This window comes from Calliopsis andreniformis, chromosome 7 (assembly GCF_051401765.1).
Source record: "Calliopsis andreniformis isolate RMS-2024a chromosome 7, iyCalAndr_principal, whole genome shotgun sequence".
NCBI lineage: Eukaryota > Metazoa > Arthropoda > Insecta > Hymenoptera > Andrenidae > Calliopsis > Calliopsis andreniformis.
In genome coordinates this window covers 6,099,243-6,121,846 of record NC_135068.1, presented here as the reverse complement: position 1 = coordinate 6,121,846, position 22,604 = coordinate 6,099,243, and the positions used below count along the sequence as shown (strand labels likewise).

The window sequence follows — 22,604 nt, the reverse complement described above, 5'->3', positions numbered from 1 at the left end:
GGCTGCACCCTTGGTCCCTGTCCCTGTGTCTCTCTTACAACCTCGAGAGGCAATATTGCTTGACATCTATCGCTTCTTGGTGCTCATTTTTCACAGTGTACTTCGTGTGTTTTCTCCAGTCTCGTGCCGACTTTACGCGAGACATCCCTCGAAGGCTACAAATCGTCTGCAAGATAGGACGTATCGACCTAACTTGACAAGAACTCTTTTTTCGTGATGCTGGTAGAAAAACCAATGCTTAATATCTTTTCTAGCAGTTACACTCGGGATTTATTGCTAGGAACTAATAAAAACATGAAAAAGAATAATAATTGTGGAAAAAGTATGAAAGATAATTTAGTCTTAAAATGTTATACTTAGTGATGCTTATTAAAAAATTATTTAAAGATACTAATATGGTTTAACTTTGATAATAAAGTTTCACCAAATTTTTAAGCTTTATAATACTTTCAGCGTCAAAACCTAGATATAAAATAAATCAATATTTCTGTTTATAATTTATGTTGTAAATGAATAAGTAATAGCTATTTCGAGCCATATAATATAACATCGTTGTAATCGAATAAATTGTAACAGCAGTGACTCGGTACATTGAGCTGATGCAATCGGTCAGCTTCCAGTTAAAACTCGGTACCGACATGGTAGACATGTTGTGCGACAATTTGCATGGAATAATATTATTTTACCCTCAAAATCGTTAACTGGCTAGTTGGTGTGCAAACGTAGCCGCGAATAGCTGCGGTTCAGCCTGACCTAATACCTCTAAACGTTAGTTAAGTGCCAGATAATTCCTACTTTTTATTCTGCCTGAATCGCCAATTTATGCAAACGAAAAAGTGCGACTAAAGTGGCTGAGCACTTAAGATATTCTAGCGAGCAACAGAGGAAAAGAATATTTTTTCCTCAACTGATTTCGCTAATAAAAACCATTTATTTGCATTGCTGCAATAAAGTTACAGTGCCATCTTCTAAAGAGTTACAGATATCCATGTAAATATGGATTTCTAACCTCAATTAGCACCATTGTGTTGTAACTCTACCTGTACATATATATATGTAACTTTATTCCAAAAATAGTTTAATGTCTGTTAATGCAATCACTTCATTTGTCTTATTTCGCTTTCATCAGCGTTAGAAAATTGACTTATACTTATCAATTTAGTGTAATTCAGTTTTATATAGTGACTGAGTTACAATGCTTCAAAGTTGCTATTACTTCATTATATTTAGCTTACGCTGCAAGAGATTTATGATGCTTTTATTTACGAAAACAAAGGTGGATCTTCCTAGAGCCCTGAATTTATGGGATAGTCCAGTGACTTTTTCAGTTTTAGGTTCTTTTGCAAGCTGAGCTGAAAATGTGAATACTGTCTTTGATTCTATAATATTTAGAGAATCATTTCAATGAATTCTCTCATATTTAACTAGAAAAAGTATAATTAACTCAATAAGAATTATAGGTTATGTTATTCGTAATTGCGTTAAGATGCGAGATATTGGTCGATTCTAAAATTATTTTACTGCAATGAAGAAATAAGAATAAAGATTCCAAAATTTGATAGAGGGAGATGTCGATTGATAGGTTCAAAGATAAAGAAAAATTAGCAGTCATCACGAAAGGTATTCCAATTTGCACGGGGAATTCAGGAAGTCCCGTATTCAGCGATATCGCATTGGACAGGTGCTCATTGTTTTCTCCATCTTGTTCCACTCTCCAACCGGGAAAAACCTTAATGGACGTTGCCATCTTGACGGTCAAGCGACTTGTAATTAAGGAATACTCGATGGGATTGGCGTAGTAATTAGTGGCGTTGATGCGACTAGGCATTTACTATTGATCCTAGTTGCGAAATTATTCTCCCTCAGAATATTTCTTGGATCGGATGTTTCAAATCCGATTAAACATTTCAAACAGATTTTACGTGTAAGATAATCAGTGTACAATTCTAGGAAACTTTAGGGAGTTATAGGGAATTTTATACTTTTCTTAGACTATGTAATTTCTAAATACTAAGGTGTTATTTTTATTATCTAGTTAAAAAACCAACGTTAATTATTTATAATAAATTTTTAAATCATTCTTCATTTGGCTGGCAACAGTATCGTGATATTAATCTAGTTAATATTCTACACGTGTGTAGTGGGTTAAATATAATATTCTTGTGAATATTATCCTAATTACAGTTGAATATAACAAATACTTTTTGCAAATAGTTAAAAAAACATTACTGAGTCATAATAACTAATGAGTTTAAAAGATCAGAAGGTATCAATATCCATTCGTTCATCCCCAGCAGAATTACATCCATTCACAATTATTATAACCATGTAATTCCACTCGTAACCCGATTATCGCAACAGGATTCCAGTTCCCACATACATTTCCCTAACAAGCACCCTTCCATTTCCCCTGGAAACAGCGCAGGGGTGGCAGAGAGGTCTCTATTACCGTTACCCTCCATTATCAGTATCACCCGTTTTGCACCGTTTATTTTTAATAATCCACACCCACCGAGAGTCCATTGCTCTCGAGAATCACGATTTAAAATTGCCTTGATATCCGCGCGCCTGCACGTTTCGCTCTACCCCGCAAGTGGGATTTACATATAGATTAGACGTCCGCGGGACAGGGGGAAATAGAAGCGCGGCGAGGCTATCAATGCGAGCCATGTGACGATTTTGGCTCGATTTCAAGTCACCGAGTCCCGAACGTATTTTACGCGCTCATATTTCCTTCTGTTCCACCTAATCCGCTGGCTCGTCCTGGCGCGGGAGTGGGGGCAGGGGATTCCTCTAAAGCGCTGCGTGGCGCTGGAGTGGGGATCGGGGATTCCTCGAAAGCGCTCTCTGACGCTCGTTGCGATCTCGTTCGAGGAGCGCCGCGTCTGTTGGGGATTTTCTCAGCTTGACCCGCCAGCGGTGCAGGTATGCCATGGTCCTCTCGCAGTCAGCGACGCTGCTCAAGCACTGGCACCATTCCAACGAATTATTCTGTCACTTGTCTGCGTACCCACTCGCACGGCATGCCATATCGTATGTTGTAGCACGGTGCTGTCGCCGCCTCCTCCTCTACCCTCTTCACCCCAGCGCCTCTTCTCGCAGCGCTTTCGAGTCAACCGACGTGACTTTCCTCTCATTAGGGTGCTTGAAAAGGGGACTTAGGAGGCACTGAACGTGTCGACGAGCAGAGTAGAAAAATCGGTAGAGGAAAGAGTAGGCGAGTTTCCTATTCTCGGCGCGTTTGAGAAACCACTTGTTTGTTGCCCGTTCCCAGAGTGAAGAGCGAAAGACTTCTGCGAGAGTGGATTGGTGTCACTGGTAGATTGGTAGCAGGCTTATGGTAATTATTTTCTGAAGGAGAAATAGTACTTTCTGGCTTAAATTAGCGATAATATAAATATTTGTTAAACAAAATACTACTAAATTCTAGAAACCAAAAAAATATACTTAATACTCTTAAAAAAATATTCAGTTAAGAAATCTAAGAGAATACTATATGATTTTTATCTGTAAAAGTTTAAATCATTTATAATTTAAATGTAACAATACATTGTCGTGTTTATGATATTGCAGTCAACGCTCAGTTTTGTCCAGTAGTAAATATTGCTAATTAACATACATTGTAGCATGATCAATTTTGCAATATGTATGAATCAAATTGTGAGCAAAAGGCTGATTTGTTTTTCAATATTATTGAAATTGCAATGAACTATTTATGAATATTAATCGGGCATTGTTAATCGTGAGCTTATTTTCTCCGCTTTTGTCATATTGAATGAACATGCATTTTGAACTCTGTGTACTTCATGCAACGCCTGTTCCATCTATTGTTAAAAATCGTTATACGTAAGCCACACAAAAGCTGCGGTCATATAGAATGCAGAGTTACAGTGAGAACAGTGTGCAACTATTTCTTCATTTTTACTGTTCAAAAAACGTCGCGGCAATTTTTAATACCACGACGCATAATTTACTCTGGACCCACAGGGTTTTTATGTAAAATTGTTTATTTGGTACTTTGTTTTGCAGAAATGTCACTCATATTGTAAAAACCAGAATTTTATATTCTGTCGATAAAAACATAGACTACAAAAACTTTAAAAAGTACAAAAGCAGCTCAGAAAGATTGTAATCAAGAGTTTGTACAGCATATTATTAACATGGTGAAGTAAATGGAAAAAGTCCATACAAATTCTGTTTTATGTATTCATATGGAAGCGTATTTTCAAACGTGTTTTCATGTCAATCTACTTGACTCTTCAATGTGTCACATACTACAGATGTTATTGTGATCAAATTTAACCAGGCTAAACTTATTAGCCAGAAACATTTATAAATAAAATATAGATAAATAACATCACGAATTTGTTCTATTTTTTATCCCTTGGAGTTAAGTTTGGTTTCCTACATTTTCAGAACAATAAAATTTGTATAGCTTTATAACCAATGATGATATGAGGTATGTATATAATTTGCAATTCTGTTTTTGTTGCAGGCGCTTTTGCAAGCACACGACGTAGCTGGACACGAGGTTTATGGCGAAGAAGCCACCAGAGTAACACCCCCGCCTCTACTTCCTTATCTAAACGGAGGCGACGATCTCGAGGGACAGAACGGTGATCTGGACCTCGAAAATGTTACACGCGTCAGACTGGTCCAGTTCCAAAAGAACACCGATGAGCCAATGGTAAGATAATTGAAATAATAACTCGTCAACTAGTATCAGATATAGCTTTCTTGATAAATACAAATTTAGGATGAATAAGATAACACTTTATGAACAAAACAATTCAGAAACAATAAATTAAAAACATTAGATAAAGAAGAATACTTAAAAAAGACAGTTTCTTCGTACCATTTTACTACATAATAGCATATTGCAAAATTTGACTTTTGAAAGCTTGAAAATACTATTTTAATATAGGACAGTTTCTTTATTCGCAAAATTTTGAAACAAAAATAAAGCACAACACGTTAACAGTGTGAAATTGTTATTCTTTTTTACAGGGAATCACTCTCAAAATGAATGAAGATGGGAAATGCATAGTGGCAAGAATTATGCATGGTGGAATGATACACAGACAAGCAACCCTTCACGTCGGTGACGAAATCAGAGAAATAAACGGGATACCTGTAGCCAATCAATCCGTCAATGCCTTGCAAAAGATACTCGTGAGTACACCTGATCTCCATTAAAATCGAATTTTGAACAATTTAATTATCTCGATTATAATCCCTCGTTCGACCTATTTATTCGACAATAGGCTTCCAGCTACGAAAGGCAATTGCACGTTTTCATTGTGATTTTCCACATTTGATCACGTATTCACTTTATTCTCAAAAGTATACAATTTTAACAGAAGTGTCATATTATTTTAGCAGTTCAAATTAAATAGTAAGTCTAATAAAAATTGAAACTCAACAGAGAAATTTGTTAAAAAAAGCTTATTAACTTTTTAATAATAATCTCATAAAATTATTAGTACAAATTGTATATACTATGAAACTCAGAGCTTAGAATTGTTGGATATTTTATAATTGTTATAAGAGCTTGATATTATTTAACTCTGATACAAAACTTTGTACTATAGTAATATTTTTTCAATTCTAAAAACATTGCGCCTCAACACATTTCTCAAAAGTAGCTTTGTCCCCATGTACAAATAGAACTATGTCAAGAACTAGTAGCCTCAAGAGTCATAACGTGGAGAGGGGAGACTGTTTTGCATGGCAAATCCCTAAACCACACCTGTTCAACAATTGCTCTCGCCATGTAGAGCAGCCTTCAATGACCGCAGACAGTCATTGGAGCAAGCGCAACCGTAGCAGCTGTGACAACAAAGTGGGGATAGTGGTACAGTAAGTGGCTAGGTCCACTACAGCCTAGACCAGGGCTGTCGAAGTTCTTTCCCACCAGTACTTCTTCATTTACCAGTACAGTACTGTTCGACCCCCACCATCAGTCAGCCAGTTCTCCCACTAGTTGGTAGTTAGCAAGTATACGAGCAGAAGCTATGCTTAGACCATGTATACTACTAGACACGGCGTGTATATAGTGCGTATACAGAAAATTTACGAGCTCAGCTAAGCTAACTACCCACGTGTGACGTCATACTGGGCAAACAATAATCATTCAAAATAGCTGACACGATATCAAACGCTGAGATGCTACTGGACGTTACCGACCTTCGCAATCCACACGAAGCTACGAGCAGCTTGTGTGAATCTAGTTTTGAAATAGTTATTAATAATAGTGGGAACCTATCGTGTTGAAGACTGCAAAGAGAAGCAAAAGAGTGGTGCTAGTATGCATATTTCATATTTAATCAATTCAGTATCTTTTCTAAATGTTAAACATTTTCATATTCTCATTAATGTTGAACAGTAAAACAGTTTAACACGTTTGGAACATTGGTGTGTCACTCTTTCGAAATTGCAGATTTGTCATACTAACATAGCTAATACATTTTGCACGTGTGTGACGTCACGTAGATGATTTTATCTTTACTTAAAGAAAGTTATCTGAAGTCGTGTCTATATGGTCTAAGAAGCTATGTATATACTCTCTCACTCAAGAGAGAGAACTGCCACTTCCCTAGCCCTGCTCTGTTGTAAAGTGTAAGTCAAATAAGCATGGTGTGGGTTGTTCAATGCTGACAAGTCGAGGAAGTAGCCGTGTGCGGGGTGTAAGTCAGGCAGCCTTGATCTAGACTCTAGATTTACAGATTCCCCCACCCTTCTGCTCTCGCGTCGCGTTTGCTCTCGAGGGCAAGAGCAGACACTCCGCTGTCTGTAAAGGCAAATCTCTGGACAAGTCTAATTTAAAAATCGCCTTTAGAATGCCAGTGAGAACAAGGTATAATTGACTTCAGACGTAGTGTTGTGAACCCCTGTTCTCCAAAAAAAATTGAATTTAAGAATTTTCGTGGATCTAGTAGTTCCCATGAAACACATAAACAACCACAACCAATGTCATTCCAAAAGCGATTCCCACACTTGCGCCTAATGAGCCAACTCAAGGTGTTGTTAAAAACGATGCTTTCTGTTGCAGCGTGAAGCACGAGGATCAGTGACCTTCAAAATCGTGCCGTCTTACAGGAGCGCACCACCACCCTGTGAGGTACAAGTAAGCCCTAAAACCCAAATCCAGTCCCAGCATCCCCCTACAGTAAATAAACCCCCACACGCAACAGTGTCTACGAGCACGGGCTCTGCCACTGTCGCAAGCAAATCCGGGAAAGCAGTGAAAGCCTCCTCGGCCACTACCAGCAAGGAGAAGGGTAAATCTAAGCCTTCTAAAAACAAGAGCGCTTCCTCTTCCACCGAGAGCACGCCTAGGCGACGGCTCAACCCACTATCTGCTCTCAGGTCGCGGAAATCTTAAGTAGGCGTCGGTAGATTGCTGATACGTAGGTCTTCATAGTATCCCTGATATTAGCTCGAGTGGACGTTAATATTGATTCTTTTCTCGTCTCACCTTGGATAGTTCTGAATACTTTTTGGTGTTAGTGTTGAGTGATTTGTATCAGGGTAATGTTAATTAGGTTTTGTATTGAATTTTTTGTAGGGTATTAGTTTGTCGTTTGTGATATTATTTTTCGCTAATTTTTGCGAAGTGTAGTGGTTACTGTTAACGAGCTGTTTAGGTAAGAGTAGATTAGACTAGTATATGGGACATTATAATAAAAAGTTTTTGCAAAAAGGAGTCTAAAAGTAGTTGAGAGGAAAAACATTTAACAAGCAAATATCTAACGTTTTTGCGAAAATAATTATTATATATTGTTGAAGATTAAATAGTGAAAAATTAGGGATTATTTTTTATTAAATATTAAAATCCATACGGTTTATTAATTTATTTAAAATTGCATTCGGAAGAAATGACTTAGTGCCAATCCATTTCTATTTTTTTGGATATTTTTTTATACATACTAAGAAACAAAATTCATTTCCTATTTTACATAACTGTGATTTTTAAGGTTGAGTCTTGTAGGTAGTACTTCATTAGTTATGTGATATGAAAATTTTTGATTCTTCTATTTAAACGCTAAGATGGTTAATACGTATTTGTTATCAATGCTACCCCTATTAATGGTTATAACATAGAACACTGTGATTTATGAATCTGTTGAGACTTGAATCACGTATACATCTAGTCTGCTTGAAATACTCTACATTATGAAACGTTGTGTAATAATTCAATTTGAGGAGACGAGTGGCTTCAAATTGCTGAGTTCTCTACTTACAAAGGAATATTCTCAGAAGGTACCTCTTTCGATATTAATATTTTCTTGCCTTTGAAAATATGGAAATTATTTAAGTGCATTCGCGTAGATATTTCAGCTAATGCCAATTCAATGCTTAAAAGCAATGAAAATTGTTCCACAATGACAGGATGAAAGAAACGTATTTTACAAGGAAATAAAGCTTGAACAATACTACATGGCAAATCATAAATGCATAGTAATATCTCAGGGGATGAATCTACACACTAAATCAGAGATGTAAATATAAGTCACAAACTACAACTCATGCACAGTATTTGGGAATTTAAAGTACAGTCTTGTCTCTAAAGAGCGGTCAGTTGAATACCTCCGACGTAGATCGTTGCTACCCCACCACTTTCTTTGTAGTTTGTCGTGGTGAGGAGGAGAGGGCGCAGCGAACGAGAAGGTTTCGACAGCGAGAAACCATAAATTTCGTCGAATAGGCTACTCGCCTCTGACGAAAACTGCGGCCAGTTCTAAACGCGATCTCTGTCGGAGACAACTTTCTGAAGTTGAAAGCTTGATAAAGCTCAGAGAGATATACAAATGTTTCAATTACTATTACTGCAAGTAAATACTGGAAACAATTGTTTAATGACACAGGAGGACTTAATTATGAAACACAAAAGACTCAATTGGCATACAGAGTAGCAAGTTTTGGAATTATCTATTTCAGTGAAACAGATTTTCACTAGATTACTCTGAGTTACTCTGTAACTTACAAATTCAAATATAACTTACACTTAGTGTGTAGATTCTGAAATACTCATTATGTACCAATCATGCCTCAAGTCATGAGTACGTATCCCCATAATATTAAAAGCTATCAGTCGCTTAATACCCAGCTACTTTATATATTTATATTATACAACTTGAGATTATTAGGAGATTATAGGAATTGTGCTTTTAAAAATGCTTCCTACAGAAGTCACTGCTGAAGAACCATGTTCTCTGATTCTAGTCTTGACTGTGTTATAATAATAGGTTCTTACATTATACATCAAAGTTTGAAACTATATAAGCAATCTTTTTATAATCATAAATCAAGCTTTTGCTTTTATGGTCACTGTCAGGGTGTCAGATGGGATTAACCTCTGAAGTATACCTAACCTACAAGAGGCTGCAATAGTATTTTACGTGTCTAATCCTCTGTTTGGTAATTAAGGACGGTTTAAACAGCGTTAGATTTGAACTCAGAAAGTTCTCTTAATAGTTCGTAATTTATACATAGTCCCAAGCAAAGTTTCTGAGAAGGCTTAACGCGAAAGCAGACAATTGGTGTAGCGGCTTAGCATGTACCTCATGTACAGAGTCCTCGGGCTTCGATTCAACCCAAAATGCATCCAGCGTAACCGTATAACGCTGTTAAACGATTATCTCGTGTCTTCGACATGTCAATAGTGTAACTACCGAGCATTATCTCTAAGTTGGAAATTTAATACTGAAGTTTTGATTGTAGAATTTGTCCCTGCAATCGCATCGGTCGAAGTTTCGGTAAACTCGAACTCGGACTCTATGCCTGAAATTTGAATCTTTTATTTACAATTGAACCGATGAAAATTGGTTAGAAGAATTAGGTTTCATTCATCTGTTATAATAATTAGAAGTCACTTACCTGTTTTGCAAATTTTCAATCAATTTAAAATAATTCAAATTTTTCAGGTTTGTATGATAGTCAGTGTCCGCTCTCGACGGAGTGTAGTTAATATATTTTTTAGAAATTTTCTACTTTGTCAAGTTTTAGATGTGCTTTTTTATTTCGAAATTACCTAACTATTTGAATTTTTCCCAAACAGAATTCCTATACATAAGTTTATTTAAAATATGTCTGAGAACACTTGCAAAATTTTTACAAAATTACCGTAAATTTAAATTGATGTGTACTAGAATAGTATATTGAACAGTAATGAAAATAGTTGCCTTGTAAATAGCAGTAATTGTATAAAACAGTTTAGTACATGTGTAGATTATGTGACATAATAATGTTTCATTCATGTAAACAAAAGATACGTAAATTCTAATAAGTGTATATTCATAAGAAATGTTAATTAACATTAAACGTCCTTTAATAAATAGCAAAATTCTGGCCAATGACTGTTATGCATAATTTCATGAGTAGGTATTAAATATTTTGCTTTCGTGATAAAGAATTTTTATTTAAGTACTCATTTTTTAATATTAATTTCAATGTGATACGTAATGCAAAAAAAGTAGCAAACAGTAGTAAGTCCCAAATTTCAATAACATTGAAACTCAGTTTCTGGTATCTTGTAATGCTAATGCAAACGAATAAATGTGGATTTCAAGAATGGATGAGTTTCAAGGAATGATGGAACTTTATCGAATTTCGATTCGTTGAAGATTGAATTGCTAAAAGAATCTGGGCCGATGCAATCATATTATGCAAGGGTTTCCCGCCAATTTCGACATCTTCGATCATATGGATTCCATAACGCGGGTTTTTGAAATGACGTTACCAAAAGTGAAACAGCGATTTGAAATTTAAACTGTAACTTATTCTTTTTAAATTGTAATTTGCAATATTCTTTTTTGATCCAGGAAAAATATAATATATTATAATATATATTTATGTTGATTTATATATAGAGTAACATACTAGGCAGTATAGTTATTATCAATACGTGTTTTCTTGCAGGATCTAGTGTTTCTTAGAAAATGAATTTTGTAATCTACTATTATAACATTTCCAATTTAATTTCAAATACTCCAATTTAGCTTCGATATAAAATATAAAATCTTATATGGAAAACTGATTGCTCTCAAAATTCGTTGTTACATAAATGCTTCAGAAACTCATTTAAACTCTGTATTTGTTTTAAGCCGCGTTCCCACGTGTGCACTTGTTGGTCACCTAGAAGTTTCCAACGCATCTAAATTCTTACCCGAACAAAAACTTCAGATAATAAATCAAAAAGAAATTGCTCTATTTCCTTAGTAGAAAATACAAATTCTAGGTATCGACAGAATATAAAACGTTTTCTTCTATTTCTCAGTAATCCAAACAAACAGGCAAAGTAACTAAAAAATCAAGTTTTATAACATAGTTAGCTATACGTCATGTGTCTACTATAAAAAATAATTCTCAATACGCTATAAATCAAGCGAAGGTTACCAACATACAATCTTCTCAAATTAAGTCAGCCAGGATCCATGCGACCTGCCTTTCCTTGCAAATGAGTTTCCAATAACGTACTAACGAACCGATTAATCCTTTTTCTCTATACTAAATGTCACATCTGAGAGAAGCCAGTGGCTATTCACTGATACTTGTTTGTACTTCGAAACGTGTCGGGTAGTCAATTAAACAGAGCCGATAGGAGGTTTTCACACGCTCCCTGGACACACGTATATATATATATATATATATATATCCACAGTTTGCACATCTACGCATACACATTAATCACGAGATATTACACTACTTAAGCAAACAGAGCCATAAATTTAGCCCAGCATTTTTTAACGAATCTCGCGAACTGATTTACTGTTACACGGTACCGAGAAGAGAAGCGGAGACTCGAGTGGGCCATAAAACTTCCAACACTACTGAACAGTGGGAAAAGTTATAAAAATTGTCCATTTCGATGATTCCGAATCCCCTCTCGGTATTCGAGCAGCGATGGCAACCGATACCCATTCTTTTCAGCTTAACAGAAATGTTATTTCAGAGTTCGGGAAATATACATGTATATATTCTCCTGTTACACGAATCTAACCCCTAATTGAAATTCAGTTTTACCATCACACAAGGAGAGCAGTCGATTTTTTGGGATTGATACACTCTTCTTTGCAAAGCTAACAATTTGGAACTGCAAAATTTTCACGGTAGTTTCGCCCTGCATAAACTGTGGCGATCTTTGCCGATTGATTAGCGGATTACAGTGTTCCCCGGATAAGTGATAATTTTGCCCCGGATAAGTAATCATTTTGCTTCAGTTAAGTTCATATAAAATTATTTTTAAAAACTATACGCAAAACGAAATTTCTGAGACACATGTGCTTAAGATTATTTAGGAGACCGATTTTTAAACATCAAATTTGTTATTCTCCATTATATTATTATGAAAAAGACAGTAAAGAATTTATGTAAGTCTTCCTATTAAAATGACACGTAATACTATGTAAATAGATTATCTCAAGCAAAGTAGGGTTTAAATTCCGCAAAATAAGTTTCTATTTTAATTTTGTTAGTTATAGTCTAAATTATGTGTTTGGCACAACTGTCGAGAAAATAAAAAGATATTCCTCGGGACTTGAAATTATCACATGAGCTGGGAAACACCGTAAATCGAAACGGAGAAATCAGTCGGTCTGTTAGCAATTATGCGACATCGATAGTACGTTCTCGCGTATGGGAATGTTATTCGGTTTCAATTTGCAAGACTTTAAAACATTCGTTCCTGTACCATCGTCCAGGAATAGATGTAAGTTTGGGATACACTGTACAGAAGTTTCTGGAACCTGAAAACGCACAAACATGAACACACAACAAAGAATATGTCCCATCCCTTCTTCGGCTTCACGTATATGTATATACGTTTTTACATGCATACATATACAATTATATAGAATATATTCGTCTTTTAATGTGTTTATCTCGAACAGCATGGGAAAAGATGATCTTGCCATTAGAAGGTACACGCGGGAAAGATAACCTTTTCCTCTTTTTTTAAATATTTTACTATAATACACACACACACACACACACACACACACACACACACACACACACACACACACAGTATGGCATTAAAGCTCTGATTTAATAATTACTATAAAATTAGAATTGCAAGATTTTATTGAAATTACGAATTGTGATATAATTTATTGTAATTGCAGTTTCGCTTGTAAGATTTTCTCCGTAAATGTTTGAAATTTCAGTGTTGAAAATACAAAACACTATTGGTTAATCTTTTTGGTAACTACAACTGTGGAATGTTTCTTTGAAGTGAAATTTGTACATTCCCATTCTTGGAATTTTTAGACCTGAGAGGATGCATATTATTAATTTTACAGTTGTTAATATTATTATATTAAAGGATGAACTTTATTGTCATACTATGTAACGTTGGTGCTGGGTAAATAAATACTTTCAACGCAGTTTGTTGAAGCGAACTATTCATAATTTGCTTAAATATATACAAATATTTAGTGATTTTTTATCTAATTATATATAAATATTTATCAATATTCCTTCATTTTTTATGTGGGTATGAATTTATCAATATTGTTTACCATTTCTAAAAATAGTAGTTCAAATGATGATTGATCATTTATTTTAGATAATTATTTTTTGCAATTAATAATGTAATACATTAAAAATTATAGAATATTTATGTATGTCTAATCTTATTTTATTTGTTTTTCATATTCGCCAGTAGAAAGTAATTAAGATACGTGGGAAACATTATAGTGAAAAGTATTTTAAATTCCCAGTATCACATAGCACACTAATTTTAATTCTTCATCCAAAGCAAGTCAAAATCGTGGAATAAACTTTCACTGTACGAAGTTCAGTATTTGAAAAAATTAACTTTAGAAATTAGCTAAGTATATGACTCTATACAATCCAAAAAATTTGCTTAAAAAAAACTAAATTTTCCTTTCCCATAACACTAACTGCTACAATCGGCTTCATAACAGTGCTTTATACGCTGTAAGCTACTCGCTCATCATGAGCCACAAGTTTATATCGTATAGTGCACCATAACTGAGCACCTACCTGTCCCACAATAACTGTTTCACCAATTTCTAATTAAGTCTTCTTGAAAAGAACAATTGTAGGAAAATCTATTAGCATATTTCTGACTTCACCATGAAGAACCACTTCCTGCTCCGACACCCCTTTCAGCCTCACAACAGTCACACCCTTAGCAAACTTACAAAATACTAATACATACACATGAGTGGAATGAATACAGACACATAAGCAGATCGCTCGTTGACTGTCTCCGGTCACGTGAACGCACGGTCCGAAGGAGATGCGTCGAAACAGCCAATCGACCGCGCCGGAGCAACACGAACCGACGTGATTTCTGAATCTTAACTCTTTGCGACTTCGTTCGGTTGAACGGCGTTGCAGCGTAGCGTAACGACGCGACGCTGCCATTATAAGATAATTTGCGATCGCGTGGTTCGTACCTGTGAGATTTAAAAAGCAGACAAAGAAAGGCAGAATTCAGTAATAGAGCGGTGTAACAAAACGCTTTCGAGTCCACGGCGCGTTTGCATGTCTCTCTTTTTCTCTCTTCCCCCTTTTTTCAATATTTTTTCTCTCTATCTCTCTGTCTATATATATATTACCCTCACTCTTTTTCTATTCTTATCATATCAAGGATGTCTCATTTCATTTACCCACTCTGAGTACCTTCATTCCTACAGCCTATATCGAGAATCAAAAATTACGAGTAGCTGAATAACTTCCTTTCGATTCCACGTATTTCTAAATATCAAGGACACCGATTTTGGAGCTTTAATTAAAGCTGTTTGCTTCGTTCGTAGCGTAGATTAACGAGACTTAGTGGCAGCTTTAGTGACTTCGCAGCGATTTTTTTTCCTCGAACGAGTGCGGTTAAATGGGACAACCTGTATATTTCCAATTTTTTATTATAGTTATTCTTTGATTATTTTTGTTTATCTTTTTTTTTTTTTATTCTTATGTCTGTCTACCTATCTTTCTTTTTAATTTTTCTGTCTTATTATTTCGTAACGCCGGGTTGGTCCACCTTGTACTGATAGACAGTAATTATATTGCGGACGAATTGCGTAAGGAATGCACCTTTCGTTACAACATGTGTTGGAATGTTGTTTGTTGTTTTTTGTCGTAAAGAAGCTTTTGTTACACCCCTCATTATACCCTCACCTGCATGAAGGATATCTTTGCAGTTGTTGAAGCTTTCCTTTCTGACCGATATTATTATTATATATTATATATACTATAGTTCTATTGCATTGTGATCACTGCATATTGTGCGATTTTCTTCTGGACTCCGATCAATCGGTCGGGCCATAGGCCTCGAACGATTGGTCGTGACACGCGGGTGATTTTGGGCCTGTTGATCATATTCATCTCCTGCACTAGGCGATGCATTTCGAATCAGTAACTAGATTCATATTTTTAAGGGAAAGTTTTTTTCTAATTGTAACCAAATATAACTAGGAAATAATTTTTAATTCTCTAGATACTTCTATTTGTTGAGGTGTAGAGCATAAGTATGGTTTTGGCCTCGCGCATGTGCGAATGTTCACTAGATGGGTCCGCGAACATGGCGTCACGTGAAACTCCCCACCCATCAGCTTACCACGTGATAATGATCACGTGGCGATTACCTACTGGTTCCTCATTCACTTCAATTAATAATTATTTAATTATAACGGCTAAGTATTTATTTAAATCGTAACTTGGGAATTCTAAAAATCTAATCGATAGTTAGAATAACTTAATTTACAATGTAATTAAAATAAAAACTAGTTAGTCTGAATAAGACTCGAGTAAGTCTCAGTAAGTGGGAAGCAGAATTTTTGAAATTAAAAAAGGAATCAAAGAGAAAATTTGAACAATAGTGCTATAACCTCATGAAATCTAACTAAACAAAATTTTTTGATACATTTTTCAAAGATATTCATCTTTAATTATGAAACCAAGTTAAATATGAGCAGCCAAGAAGCACAAGAATGTTTTGTAAACTTAAAGAGTCACTCCCTTTTCTCCCACTATTAATATTTAATACCCTAAACAGTAACCTAATGATAATTTGCTAAATTTAAAAAAGTTAAAAGAAACCACTGTTCAATGCAACTGATTCGAACGGCATCGCAAGCCTTTCAGTAGCGCAGTTTGATTTGCTCTCGCCAAAAGTGATCGAGTATCGGTAGAACTGTCCCTACATAATCCAAAATCATGCAACACGCGTCCGACCGTGATGATCATCACATCCTCAAGCGGGTTCCATTGAAAGCGAGCGTCGAATGTCACTGAATCTGCAAAAATCTCTGAACATGCAGCTGAGGGTAGCAAGGTACGATGAATCCTACGTTCTCTGTTCGCACCGATTAAGTTCCGCAAACCACACGTTCTCTAAAAACCCACGCAAACCTACACGCTCTCAGGGAGTTCGACCAGTCGTTTTCCGTGTGGACGCAAACAACGACCACTGTAACAAATTATTGTAATGTAAACGTTCCACTTCCCCCTCGTACCTGAACGGACGTGTAATTGTTCACGTAATACGTAATGGAAAACTGTCGAAGAATTTTCTATGGCCGTGGCACTGGACCCCAATCGATCGTCACGCGAATTGCTTGGACTTTCTTCTTAATTTTATGTTACTGGAAAAAAAAGCAACAGATGTAACATGAGAATTGTAGCGATTTTATGGATTCTGATTTTTGCAGACTGATTTGTGGACGAGTTCGATATGAACCTAAGTTAATTCCTAATTTCATCCGATTTCCAAATTCGACTTGTTCTTGATTTTGTAAATACAAAAAATTGTTGAAATATTAATTTAGTAGTTTTTAGAGTATTTCAAGAATCATGTTTCTAATAAAAGATTTACGAGAAACTTGAATTTAATATAAGTATAATTATACAGAGTAATTTTTAATATGTGTATTATTACTCCAAGAACGAATGCAGGGCACAAATTAAAAACCATAATATATGTATATGAATATAGAGTGTTAGCTTTATTTTTGAAATTAAAAAATTGCTGTTTCAGGTAATAAAATAGTAATACTAGCTAGAGTAATAATAAACAAATTTCAGGTGGAAATAGTTCGATACAATTTATTTAAAAAGTAGATAAACTTTAATAAATGATTATTTAAAAGTCAATTTAGGTGTATGTGACTACTTATCAATGTGTTAAATATTTAATTTGGCTATTTATCAAGTTTAAGAAATCTAAGCCGTTGTTTCTATAATTTATTTTTTCTTTATACATAATAATACACAATTTTATTAAAATGATATGATTAGAAAAACAGATCAGCCTCCGCTTGCTTATAATCTTTTACTATTCTGAGGTCTACTTAAGCATGCTAAACAACTTTGAAGTATTACCGTACTTGCTATATGCTCACGGTCTCTTGACGAGTTTATAACAAGGAGAATATTGCAATAAATTTGAGATTTAATAACAACTCGTATCGAATCCCTCCATAAATCAGTGCCTCAAAAAAAAATCGGACCTATGAATTTACAAAAATTGCTTCCATGAAACGATTCAATTTGAATCCGATTTTCATTTCGTACAAGTGTGACATAACCTGTACGTCTCAATTTGTACATACTTTACACATGTAAATAGCTGGCTTGATGGAGCGATTTTATGTCCCATTTCATTATACAATAAGTAAAAATGAGACTTCGTGAAACTATATCTTCACTTTCTTAGTACGTGTTCCCCAGTGTCTACATATGTACAGACAGCTTGATCGATTTACTAGGTTTTATAAGGCGTTGTAAAATGTGTTAAATAGTATATATCAATGTTACACGAAGTTGAAAGGTTTATCGATTATTATATATGTAAGTAGAATCCGTAATGTAATAAATTGCGGTATGTGCGATTAACCTCATTGATAGTTCTACGCTGCTTCGACAATATAGCACAAAACAGGCGTATCGTAACCTAACATTTATCTCAATCAAATACCCAAATAAGGATGCAACGAATGAACGAATCTGATCATGGTTTGAGAGCAGTTTTAAATTCAACACAACAAAAGTGAATAGTTTCGTATGACTTCGAAATGTAAATACCAGTGTAATTGTCACATTGACAATTACAAATGAAACATAGTAAACCCATCTCTCCTGTTTTGTGTGGTGAAACGCCTACATTTTGAACGGTCGTAACAGCGGTTTAAATTTTTATGAACCACAACGATCTATGCACACTTGCTTGAGATAATACGTTAAGTCTCGCCCCGAACCCCAGTGAGCACGATTACCGGCGGTCGATAAGTACCTTGGTGAATGTCATGGCAGCCCCATGGCGTCATAGCTGCCCCGCGGTGTCCTTGAGTACTTTGGCCAGCGAACGTTTCATGTAACCATAAGAAACAAATTGTACCACGTTGTATCTGGGAAACGATCTCTCTCTGTTAGCCGTACAGTGATTGTGCGCGAAAAGCAGAAACGTCATCGGCGCGGTGAGCAAAATGAGCAGCGGCATTATTGTGGCGGTGCATTGTACGAAGATATAATAAAGCACGAACTGCTGGAACACCATTATTCGTCGCACGTCACCTCTAATGTGATTTTTCTTCTCTCTCTCTCTCTTTCTCTCTCTAACTCTCTCTGTCTGTCTCTGTCTCTCTCTCTCTCTCTTTCTCTGTTTGTTTGCCTTAGAGATAGCCGCCGATCATTCTCTGGGATCCAATTTCTCGTCTGCGCACATACATGTACCCAACATACGATTACTCATGTTGTCGTCCCCCTGCACCGATCAACGTCTATGTATTTACTCCTTTAGTTTACGGCAGTGTCTTGCTGAAACACCAACCGAGATTTCACACTGGCAAAATATCTCCAAAATCTCTTGGCTAACTCTTAGATCCAAATTATTTTGTGTAGCCTTTGTTGGGTTAATTGGCTTTAACTGATTGATTTAGTGTTTGGACACTTGCAACAGTTTCTGCCGTAAACTTTCAGGAATCGTTTGTTATTCCCAACACAAACGAGGATTCTCTGTACAGTACCAGCCCCTATACGTGGTATTGTAGTGTATGTAATTAATTTACGTCACCGTGTTTGAGCCACTGTCCTCGATTATTGTGTCAGCATCACCTACCTAGCTGTTAGGTATGCGCAGTTTTGACTCTTGTATGGGGACAACTCGAAAGGACGTAACCGGAGGAACTGATCATTGATGAAGATTATCGTGAACCATCAAGAAGTGTTAGTCTTGGCTTGGAAATGGAAAATGCTACGAATCCTACTGCTACTCTGTGTCTAAATTTAATCTTTTAAAAAATCCAATAATCCCAAGTAATCGCGCTTGTAGCATATTCAGAGTTTCCTGTTTCCACGCCATTAACAGAATCCCTCGTGCAATCGAGATGCAAGGAATTCGTATCACGATTTCTGAGTGCGATTCGAAGTTTGCTCCGTCTTTTCTTGCTATCGCGTTAGCGAGGTACAGGGCCAGAATATTGTCACCGTAACAGAGAAGCTTCTGGTCCGACACTCGGGGGTAGAGTGCAGTCCCGAATGGAAATCGAGCAGAGAATTCAGCAGCGTCAGCAGCAGTCAGTCCACCAGACGAGTTGTCGATAGTGCAGTACCTGCTATGTCACTGTTAGACATTTTCGTGTCTTCCTTGATCCTAAATTTCCATTACTAGCCCATCAACGTCAGCCGTACCTCCTCATCCACTCTTTAGCTCTTTTTAAAGTAGAATATAGCTTCCAATGCACGTGGGAAGCAATTCGATCATCATTTCCCTGCACTATCCTACGAGACTCTGTTAAAAGACCAAATGAGACTCGCGTTGACTTTTCTGGGACAGTGCGGCTTAAACTCCTAAAGGTACCTCACCTTGGTAGCCTCCCGTGGACCAGTTCCATAAGTATTGATCTTTCCGCGACAAGTGATATCCCCTGATCACAACCATCAATACGATGTAAGGGGGAAGATGGATTTCTCTATGAAACTGGTCCCCAGAAATTAATGTTTATCTTACGCTTCACCATCGCCCATATACAAACACTAGCCGTTTAATGTTTCCTTTGTTCTTCTATTGACAGTGTCTATATGTGGATGGTAGAAATTGTTTTGTTAGACACTTTTAGGATAGTCTGAGCCATAGGTATGCCAATGATCGTCTAGCAAGCCGCATTATAGCGATAAAGTCTTCGCGAGGATCAACCGAGAAAGGGCGTAACTTGCCACCTAATATCGTAGCTCTGAACGTGAGTAAAGTGTGACGTTACTCAGCACTTGTAAAAACAGGATATTACCCTATCCTGGACAATCGATTTTGAATGTTCCATTTAATTTCTCACGCTTCCTGAATCATTGACTAATTTTGTATCTATTTTTCCGTTATATGTTTTACTTTACATCGTTATTTACGGTGGATCTGAACGTTTGTCATGTCTCCCGATTTGAAAGTTGGCAAGTTGAGAATTAACAATCGATGTTCCCTGTGAAACGACGGAATGTGTCATATCTTTGGTTCCCCAACTCGCAGCTTGGCGATGTTTTAGCTGTCGCGAAGCCACGAGCTCGATTGCTTTCGTACAATCGACTTCGATCGAGGACCTCGTACGAACTTATTACAACTCGACGAGTCCGAGAGGAGAGCTAGAAAGGAAGCTGCATGTGTCACAGCAATGCGCACCGTGAATCTCGGAAGCGTTGACGCGCGCGACAGACCAACGTAGGTGTTCTTTATCGTTGATTCTATCAAAAAAAGAAAAAAAAATGTAAAAAGAAGGAAAGTGAAAGGAGAAAACAAGAACATAGAATTCTCGTATATTCGCCTGAGATCCAGTTGATGAACATGTTAATTAATCGATCTTCCTTTTTTCTGTTTCTTCAACGCTCTAGTTGTTCAGGATTAAGCCTCTGCCAGTGTTAGTAAGTACCGCCACTTGATCTGGTGTGATTGGACTGCTGTAGTTAGAAGGCTATGCGTTTATCATACATACATATACCCATATACATTACGTTTGAACACACGCATATTGTGTCCTGTGTGCATAGTGAGTCTGAGTAAACAGGTCCTTGATAACGTCCCCTAACCAGTGTTCAGAGACTGGAAAGGCACACAGTATAGTCCATATACCAGGGAATAATCGACCAAGACTTTTCAATTTGTGCATTCCTTTTTAACCATGGAAATCACTAACAGTGCATTTGATGATAGTTGCACGTAGACACATACAACGCTGACTTAAACAGTTCCTCGCAATATTAGAGATTGCTCAATATTCACCGATTCTAGTCCTGGATTGGCCTACCATAGATGAGACTGCCAGGACTGTCTCTAGGAATTTTGACTACTTCTTCAACGTTCATCCGAAAGTTTAAGATTTACTCAAACTCAAGCTGCACAATTTTTTGGCCATCACACACTATACACACTACCATTGCAGAAAAAGTAGGCCTCCACTTGTCTCGCGTTTTTCTTCGTAGGTTCGCCTGACGCCCTGTCAGGTACTTGTATGTGTTGCATTTAAGAGAACATCATTCATTTCGCCATTCTCTCTAACATCTGCTATAGAGTGCTAAAGGTGCAAGAGTCCTTCTTTTACTGCTGATGCAACAAGACATTGGGCTACGATGCTCGCGGCGAGCCTTTACTCTGTGATAATCGGGAAACATATTATGTGCGAGCTTCATAGTCAGTATAGTTAGGGCAAGATCAACTGGTTGGTCAAGGCCATACGTTCCACTGTGAATTATTATCTTTGAACCATTTCATGGTTGTTGGAGATAGTGATGTGACTGAAGAGGGCTGGTCTGTTGAAAGCCCTGTCCAGTTGATTTTGTCTCAACTATAGGAAACGTAGATGACTGCGGAATTTGTCAAATTATCACGTTAGATCTAGCTTAGAGACTAAGCCTGTGCGAATACGTTAGCCTCCTGATCGACTGATTGTACTTTTTTGTATTTAACGCTTGATTCTCATTCTGCTTTCAACGACTTGACTATTCTTTTGATTAGCTCCATAGTGCATAATCCACTTGTAGGTGGGAAGTCTTGTTTTATAACGCATCTATTACATTTCTATCATTCTTTTTTATATAATTCCGATTTTTAATTTGGTAAAGTCTAGTATAGTATTTTCTCTCTCTTCCTCTCTCTCTCTTTCTCTCTTTCTCTCTATTACTTCATTTACTTATTTGTTGTCCTTCCTAATTACTATTTAATATATAAAATGCAAGTATGTAAGCCATTATAAGTAAAATTGGGACTATTTCACGCGGCGGAAGAATCGGTTCTCGCTGATGCGCTGCAGCTACAACAATATTAATATATGATGTTCAAATATGGGAACATTAATAAGTAAAGCGTTAATTTTTCTTGTAAAATATTTCAATGACATATAATTTTTTAAAATATGGTATATTATACTATTACTACAAATCGCAGCGACAAGACGTATGGGAGGTTTGGAGGGACTACGCCGCGTCATCTAAGGAGAACCATATTCCTTCGCTATTTAATGAAAATTAAATCTCGCTGCATAAAATAGTCCAAAATATAATTAATTTGTCACATACTTACACTTTATTATTTACATCAAAGTCCTATACAAACATGCTACGAATGGAATATAATATTCAAAGAACTATAGTACATA

At 36.4% G+C, this 22,604-nt stretch overlaps 1 protein-coding gene across 12 annotated transcripts in view; it reads left to right on the top strand.

Annotated features, from left to right (window-relative positions):
• Nucleotides 1–22,604, top strand: part of Cask (peripheral plasma membrane protein CASK) — a 224,007-nt gene that overhangs the window by 188,842 nt on the left and 12,561 nt on the right. For 5 of the 12 annotated variants that reach the window (XM_076382308.1, XM_076382306.1, XM_076382298.1 and 2 more), the window contains 4 exons: nucleotides 4,496–4,687; nucleotides 5,008–5,172; nucleotides 7,052–7,126; nucleotides 20,845–20,874. In XM_076382308.1, the coding sequence (XP_076238423.1) occupies nucleotides 4,496–4,687; nucleotides 5,008–5,172; nucleotides 7,052–7,126; nucleotides 20,845–20,874 (462 nt within the window). The remainder of the gene's footprint in view (nucleotides 1–4,495; nucleotides 4,688–5,007; nucleotides 5,173–7,051; nucleotides 7,127–20,844; nucleotides 20,875–22,604) is intronic. The other 7 variants (XM_076382307.1, XM_076382299.1, XM_076382301.1 and 4 more) reach the window with 3 other exon arrangements.